This window comes from Coenobita brevimanus, chromosome 8 (assembly GCF_032717465.1).
Source record: "Coenobita brevimanus isolate Jiangsu-jjx chromosome 8, ASM3271746v2, whole genome shotgun sequence".
In the NCBI taxonomy this organism is placed as follows: domain Eukaryota; kingdom Metazoa; phylum Arthropoda; class Malacostraca; order Decapoda; family Coenobitidae; genus Coenobita; species Coenobita brevimanus.
Window position 1 is genome coordinate 43,624,048 of NC_136961.1, and position 8,660 is coordinate 43,632,707.

General features: G+C 48.5%; 1 protein-coding gene across 1 annotated transcript in view; it reads right to left on the reverse strand.

Moving 5' to 3' along the window:
• Positions 1 to 7,291, reverse strand: part of mav (TGF-beta domain-containing family member maverick) — a 109,534-nt gene extending 102,243 nt beyond the window's left edge. The window contains exon 1 of the mRNA XM_080279027.1: positions 6,866 to 7,291. Coding sequence (XP_080135153.1) covers positions 6,866 to 7,291 — 426 coding nt within the window. The remainder of the gene's footprint in view (positions 1 to 6,865) is intronic.
• Between the last annotated feature and the right edge of the window lie 1,369 nt (positions 7,292 to 8,660).

The following is an 8,660-nucleotide window of genomic DNA, read 5'->3' on the forward strand; positions in this document are numbered from 1 at the left end:
AAAAGTTAACAATTCACGTGGACGAAATTACGTGGAAAGTTATGAAACAATCTGAAACGCATGAGGACCCCCATTGACCTTGAGACTGAGTGAAAGTTTTTGGTTTTTGGAGGGGGCTGGACCCTATTAATAAAATTTTGAGTGTAGGGAAAGTTGGGGAGAGGGGTCAGGAGGGGTTGTGGGAGACGGGGAGAAGGAGGGAAGGAGGGGAGAGGGGGAATTGTGGAGAGATATGGGTGAAGAGGGAGCGATGTTGGAAGAGAGATGGGATAGGAAGGGAGGAAGAGGAGGGTTGAGGAGGAGGAAGAGGAAGGTAAGGAGAGGAGGAAGGAGGGAGAGAAATGGGTGAAGAGGAGGAGGAAGAGGAGGTAAGGAGAGGAGGAAGGAGGGAGAGAAATGGGTGAAGAGGAGGAGGAAGAAGCATAGGATAAGGAAGCAGAGAGAGGAGAGAGTAAAGAGAGGGGAGGGAAAGACAGAAGAAAGTAGGAAGAGGAGAGGGAAGAGGAGACACGGAGAAGAGGAAGAGAGTGAGATGAGTAAGAGTGGAGATGAGTAAGGGTGAGGGAGATGAGGGGGATCAGGGAGAAGGAAGAGAAGAAGGTAAGGGAGGTTAAAAAATACTAGGGTAAGAGGGAAGCAATATTAACAGGGATGAGAGAGAGAGAGAGAGAGAGGGAGTGGAGGCAAAAGGGGTCAGTATGTAGGTGGGGTAAACATGAATTGGGGGGGTAAAAAATAATGGAAAGGGAAGATTGTATTAGGAAGGGTGGAAAGGGAGAGACAGGGTAGAGAAGGGGGAAGGTAGGGGGAGGAAGGGTGAGGGGGAGGATCAGGGGGAGGGGGAGGGCCAGGGGGAGGATCAGGGTGAGGGGGAGGGAGAGGCAGGGTGAGGAAAGGAAGAAGGGGGAGGAAAATATTAACTGAGGGAAATTTAGACACGTGACTGTATCTATAAAAAAATAAAAAATAAAAAAAAAATTGTAGACCCTCATAATTTTCGAAAAAGATACGCGCCCCCCCCAAAAAAAAAATGTAATGTTTTTAGGGTTAAGAGGAACACAAATCAAGAGGAACACAAATCAAGAGGAACACAAATCAAGAGGAAGACAAATCAAGAGGAACACAAATCAAGAGGAACACAAATCAAGAGGAACGCAAATCAAGAGGAACGCAAATCAAGAGGAACGCAAATCAAGAGGAACGCAAATCAAGAGGAACGCAAATCAAGAGGAACGCAAATCAAGAGGAACGCAAATCAAGAGGAACACAAATCAAGAGGAACGCAAATCAAGAGGAACGCAAATCAAGAGGAACGCAAATCAAGAGGAACGCAAATCAAGAGGAATACAAATCAAGAGGAACACAAATCAAGAGGAACACAAATCAAGAGGAACACAAATCAAGAGGAACGCAAATCAAGAGGAACGCAAATCAAGAGGAACACAGATCATAATCCACGCACCAATCAACCTGTCTAATCAAGAAGGGGCACCAGTAGCGGGAAGGAAGGAAAAAAGGAAGGAAAGAGGGAAGAAAGGAAAGAAAGAAGGAAGGATAGAAGGAAGAAGAGAAGTAAGGAAGGAAGGAAGGGCAGAGGGGCAACCAGACACCAAGGAGAGACGAAGCAAAGAAATAAGCAAGGAAGAGAGTAAGTAAATAAGCAAGTGCATGGGAGCAATCAACGAGGAAAGAGGAAGCAAAGACTTAAGAGGCAAGCAAGGGGACAAAAACAACCAGATACCGAGGACCAAGCAATCAAAGACGCAAGCAAGGAAGCAAGGGGGGATAGGTATTTAATAATCGTTGACCTTTGACCTCGTTTGACATATACAGTTACTGAGGTCATCCAGAGGGTTTGTAAGAGAGAGAAAAGAAAGCGAAGGCAAAGACTGAAACTTAGAGAGAGAGAGAGAGAGAGAGAGAGAGAGGGAGAGGGATGTAAGGAAAGAAAGATAAAGATGGAGGTATAGAGGAAGGTAAGGAGAGACAGATAGACAGGCAGATAGATAGATGGATGAATAGAGAGAGAGAGAGAGAGAGAGTCCCCCCAAAATTATAACCATGAAGGGCCAGGAACCAAAATCTTACAAGCAAGGAAAAAATATCTTGTTTATAAAAAAGAAAAAAATCAATATATTATACAGGAGAGAAGACATGGAAAGAGGTCATCGCCATAATCCAGTTCTATCTATCTATATATCTATCTGTCTGTCTGTCTATCTATCTATCTGTCTGTCTATCTGTCTATATGTCTGTCTATCTATCTATCTGTGTCTATCTATCTGTCTGTCTATCTGTCTGTCTGTCTAACTATCCCTACTCAGTAACGACAGCACTGCCACAGACTCATCCTTCAAGCCTCCCAAACTCACGTATATATTTCCTCCTTCATTTCCTTCTTCACGTCCTCCTTCATTTCCTTCTTCATCTTCTTCATTTCCTCCTTCATTTCTTCCTTCATCTCCTTCATTTCCTCCTTCATTTCTTCCTTCATCTCCTCCTTCATCTTCTTCATTTTCTCCTTCATTTTGTCCATTTCCTCTTACATTTCCTTCATCACGTCCTTCTTCATTTCCTTCATCATCTCCTTCTTCACGTCCTTCTTCATTTCCTTCTTAATATCCTTCATTTCCTTCTTCATTTCCTTCTTCGTCTCCTACTTCACGTCCTTCCTCATTTCCTTCTTAATATCCTTCATTTCCTTCTTCATTTCCTCCTTCATCTTCATTTTCTCCTTCATCTCCATTTTCTCCTTCATTTCCTTCATCATTTTATCCTTCATCTTCATTTCCTTCTTCATACTCTCCTTCACTTTCTCTTTCTCCTTCATTTCCTTCATCATTTCCTCCTTAATATTCTTTCATATGTTTCTTCCTTCATTTCCTTCTTCATATCCTTCATTTCCTTCATCATTTCCTCCTTCATCTTCTCCTTCATTTCCTTCTTCATTTTCTCCTTCAATTTTATTTCCTGAGGGAACATTTTCGCCTAGAAGAATTTAAAACTAATTCTCCTCAACTCTTTTCTTGGAGCGATTTATTTTATGATATTTTTCTTTGCTACTGTTGGAGGATATGGTTTCTCTCTCTCTCTCTCTCTCTCTCTCTCTCTCTCTCGTTCAAGGTCAAGGGGAATGGTTTCAAGGACGCACCCTGAAATTTGGCCGTGTGCGTGTGTGTGTGTGTATGTGTGTGAGTGTGTGTGCGTAAATAATATACACGATGATGGCTAATGAAGCAACAGTTCTTTCAACGAGAGAGAGAGAGAGAGAGAGAGAGAGAGAGGGGGGGAATCACGAAGGTCAGGTAACGAAAAAGGGCGTGTAAGGACCTAAGAATTTCAAGCATCCCCACTATACCCCCAGTCCCCCCTTGTCTTCCACCCCTTCCACCTCCTTCCCCCCTCCTCCACCTCCCCCCCAGCTCCACCCACGCCATGCCCTCCACCAGTCATCCACTTCCGATCCACTCAGGCGGAATTTGACATGGGAAACGCCCTGTGGAGGAGGAGGAGGGGAGGGGGAGGTGAAACAGGAGTGAAACAAGGTGAATGAGAGGGCTTAGGGCGGGGTGAAACAGGGGGAGAAGGCAGGGGAAGAGGGGTGAGATAGGGGGGGAGAGAGAGACGGCTGACTGGGGGGGAAAAATTAGACCGTGGAGAAGGTGGAAGATAGGAGGAATGAGGCCTGACCTGGGGGAGCGAAACGGGGTGAAACAGGGAATGAAACGGGATGTGAAACGTTCGGAACAGGGAATGAAACAGAGGACGAAGGAGAAACGGGACACAGCCTCGGAATATCAGGAACAGATCTGGAGGTGAAACTTGAGAGTGAAATTGAAGGACGAGGTGAAATAGGGGAGAATGTGGAATTGGGAGAGTGAAATTGGGGAGAGGGTGAAATTGGGGAGAAGATGAAATTGGGGAGAGGGTGAAATTGGGGAGAAGGTGAAATTGGGGAGAGGGTGAAATTGGGGAGAGGGTGAAATTGGGGAGAGGGTGAAATTGGGGAGAAGATGAAATTGGGGAGAAGATGAAATTGGGGAGAAGATGAATTTGGGGAGAAGATGAAATCGGGGGGAGGGTGATATTGGCAGGGTGTAATCTTGGGGAGAAATCTGACGGGGAGGATAGTACTTGGGAGGTATTTCAAGGAAGAGAGTAACTAGCTCCCCACCTTCCTCTTGTTCTTCTCCCCATCTTGTTTTTCTTGCCCTCTTGTCTCCCCCTCTGTTCTTCCCTCTCTCATCCACTCCTCTCCTTTCCATCCCCCCTCTCTCATCTCCCCATTTCCTCTCCCCTTCTTCTTCTCCTCCACATTTCCTCACCCCCCCCCTTCTTCTCTTTCACCCATCCGACTCTTCTCTCCTCCCCATACCCCAGCCTCTTCTCCCTCCCTCTTTCCACTCTGTACTTCTCCCCTCTTCACCTTGTACTCTTCCACACTTCCCCCCCTCCTTCTCACCCTCTTCCACACTTCCCCCCCTCCTTCTCACCCTCTTCCACACTCCCTCACCTTCATCCACATCTTCCCTCACCCCCTCTCCTTCACCTTCTTCCACTCCTCCCTTCTCCCTCGTCCTCTCCCCACCCTGTTCACCTTCCCTCCCCAAATTCCCTCATGGGCCAACCTGTCAGGAAGAAAAGGAAGGGTGAGTGGGGGAGGGGAGTCAAAGGGAGAGGGGGGAAAAGGGAGAAGGGAGGGGAAGAAGGGGGCAAAGCATTTTTTTCCCTTGTAACATGTGAACGGGCACTCATGTCGTCCAGACCCGGGGCATTTTTCTGATGATTCTTAGAAGGATATGGCAGGTGACAGGGAGAAGGAGACGCGGGGAGAGGGGAGAAGAGGGGAGTGGGTGAAGGACGGGAATAGGGAAGAAGGGAGGAAGGAAGACGGGAGGCGAGGGGAGTCGATAGGAGAGGAGAATAAGGAAGAAAGAAGGATATGGCATGTGACAAAGGGAAGGAGACGCAGGGAGAGGGGAGAAGAGGGGAGTGGGTGAAGGAGGGGAATAGGGAAGAAGGGAGGAAGGAGGTATTGGAAGAGGGGAAGAGAGGGAAGTCGGTAAAGGAAGGGACTAAGGAAGGAAGAATGCAACAAGGGAGGATGGAAGGGTGAAGGAGGGGAATAGGGATGGAAAGAGAAATGAGGGAAGGAAGAGGGGAGGAGAGGGGAGTGGGTGAAAGAGAGGAATAAGGAAGGAAGAAGAAAAAATGAGAGAAGGAAGGAAGAGGGATTATTGAGAGAGAGGAGGAGAGGAGATGGGGAAACAAGAGGGGTATGGGGAGGAAGGAAGAAGGAAGTATGAGAGAAGGGAAGACGGGGAGAAGGAAAAATAACAGAAGGGAAGGCATAGGGAGAGGGGAGAAGAGGGGAGAGGAGGGAAATATGGGTGGAGGAGGGAAGGAAAAAATGAGAGAAGGAGGGAAGGAGTGACACGAAATGACGGAAGTCGGAAAGGGAAAGGGAGGGAAAAAAAGGGAGACCTAGGGAGGAAGGGAGGGAGGAAGGGAGGAAGGAAGGAAGGAGAGGCAGTGAAAGAGGAAAGAAGAGGAAGAGGAACTGATAAAGAAGAGGGTTAAGGAAGAGAGAAGAGGAAAACGGCTACTTGAGAGAGGAGAAGGAACAGGAGAAGAAATAAAGAGAGAGAGAGAGAGAGAGAGAGAGAGAGAGAGAAGGAAGGAGGTGAACAAGGGGAATAGGGAAAATAAGGGAGGGAAGAGAGAAGAGAGGGAGGAGGGAAAGCACTACGAAAGGGAGAGAAGTGGAAAAGAGGAGGGGAAGAAGGAAAGAAGGAAGGAGAGAAATAAGGAAGAAGGAAGAGATAGAAGATAAGGAAGAAGAGAATAACGAACAGGAAGAAGATGAAGAAGGGAGAAAGAAAAGAAGAAGAGGACAAGAAGGAGAATCCCGAAAGAAGATGAGAAAAAGGGAGGAAGAAGGAAGGGAGAAAATGAAGGAAGGGAGGAAAGGAAGGAAGGAATAAGGAACTGAGAAGAGGAACCAAAGAAGAGACTGAGACAAGAAGAAGAAGAAGGAGGAGGAGGAGGAGGAGGAGAAGAAAAAAAAGAATTACGGAAAGAAAAAGGAAGGAATATAGGGAAAAGAATGTGTGCGTGTGAGATAGAGATAGATAGAGAGAGAGAGAGAGAGATAGTAGGCGATAACAGCGACAGCAATTAGAGAGCAGTGACCCTGTTAACAGTGAGATTGACTCTAATGACAGCAGTGAGAGAGCGGTGACAGCAGTTAGAGGGAGTGATAGCAGAGAGAGGGAGTGACAGCAGTGAGAGGGCAGTGATAGCAGAAGGACAGCAGTGACAGCGGTAAGAGGGCAGTGAAAGCAGAAAAGAATAGAAGCGACAACAGTGAAGGGACAGTGACAGCCGTGAGACAGCAGGTAATAGAAAGCAGTGAAAGGGTCAACAGCAGTGACGAGAGAGATGACAGAGAGACAGACAGCAATAGACAGGATCGTAGGGAGCAGTGAACTTCTCTGGGAATCCACTGAGAGAGAGAGAGAGAGAGAGAGAGAGAGGACACACAAGAATGGCGTGTAAGGGTGACAGAGTGAGAGGGAGTGAGATAGTGAGAGAGAGAGGACACTGCAGGATGACGTATAACGGAGACAGAGTGAGAGACAGTGAGACAGAGAGAGAGGGCACTAGGGGAAGTTAGAGGGAGAATGAGAGAGAGAGAGAGAGAGAGAGAGAGAGAGAGGACACAGCAGGATGACATGTATGGGAAACAGTGAGAGAGTGAGATAGTGAGAAAGACTGCAAAATAACGCACACTAACTAGAGAGAGTGAGAGAGAGAGAGAGAGCTAGAGAAAGTGAACCAGTGAAATAAAACACCTGGGCCTTACCTGGGATCTACGAGGCGGCTGTGTGAGTCCCAAGCCTGTCAATATTTTCTGTTTAATCATGTCCAGATCCTCGGCCGACCACTCGAAGTCCGGGTCATCCTCGTCCTCCTCCTCCTCCTCGTCCTCGTCCTCGTCGTCGTCGGGGAGGTGTTTTTCCAGCTCATCGTCGTCGTCCTCGTCAGGGTGCGGGTGGAGGTGGCCGCGGGAGTGTGACTGCGCAAGGGCCCCGTCGGTAAAAAGCGGGTGTCTGCCTCTGAGTGCGCTTGCATCACTACCTCCGCCACCAGACCTGCTGCTGTGTTGGCCTCTGCTGCTGAGAATGTGTTGTGGGTTTAGCCCCGAGGCAGCCCTAGCCCTGGCCTGCTGAGGGAGGGCCGATATGAGCAACAGCAGCGCCCCCACCAAAGTAACACTGACCACTTTCATGTTTAGGGGTTGCGAGGGAGGGAGGGGGGTGGATGATCACTGTCACGTGTTATCGCTCCCACTAAGCCACCATGACACAGCACGCACCTTCATCGCACATCCAACAAATGCGACTGGTCTGTGGCTGCGACATTTATATATGCGGAAGCCACACCCCCCAACCCCTCCGATTGGCCGGCCCCGCGCAGGCCCACTTCAAGCCACGTACCGCTCGAGATTCTTACCTCTCCGTGGCTTTCCAGTTACTCATTATTATATCTTTCCCGGAAGCTGGCCACTGTTACGCCTATGACAGTGGTTCGGGCTGGGCGCAGAGGCCAAGGTCGATGTCTGCTCCCACTCCTGGCTCCCTCCCGCCCTCCCTCACAGCGTCACACACACACACACACACACACCTCGCATACCCTCTTGGCTCCCTCTACCCACACCAAAAATCTACTTGCCCACTGACTGTTGCCTCCCATTCTAGGAACTCCCTTGTTGCTGTGAGAAGGAGCCTAGATTTGATTACCTTACCGGGTGTCTGATTGTTGAACCAAATACCAGGACATTGGAGGTGATTGATGTGACGTGGGAGGGACATACAGCGAGGGTGACAGGGAGAATTAGGGTGATTAGTAGGGTGATTGGGTGCTGGACTGGTGTAGGCACGTGTGGTCTGGCCCTAGGGTGATCAGGTGTCCACTCCAGGCGTACCGATCATTACCACAACCCTCCCTCACCCTTCCCCTCTCCGCCCTTATACCCTGCCTCCCACTCCCTTCCTTCCTCTAACCTCCTCCCTCGCGTACATCCTTCCTTCCCTCCTTCCTTCTTCTTTGCGTACACCTTTCCTTCCTTCCTTCCTTCCTTCCTTTTTCGTCTTTATCATCATACTCTCTCTGCCGTCTCTTCCACTCCGGTCCTCGCTTCCTTCCTTCATTCCTTCCCTTCCTTCCCTCTTCCCTTCATCGCCTCATACTTCTCCACCATCATACTTTCTCTACCCTCCCTTACCCTCACCCTCACACTCTCTCCCTCCCTGTTCTCTACGCCTTTCTCCCTCTCTCATCTTCCTCCCTCAATACTCAGTCATTATCTTATTTCACTTCCTCTTTCTTTATATTTTCTTTCTCTTTACATCTCTCTCTCTCTCTCTCTCTCTCTCTCTCTCTCTCTCTCTCTCTCTCTCTCTCTCTCTCTCTCTCTCTCTCTCTCTCTCTCGTACACATAGTCATGCTTCCTTTGGACTTCCTCTCTCTTTCCACCTGTCACTTCCCTGTCTTCCTCTTTCCTCTCCCTTTCCACTTGTCACTTCCTTCTTCCTTTCGTCACTTCCTTCTCTTTCTTCCTCCATCTTCCTCCTCTATCCTTTTTATCCTCTTCTCTT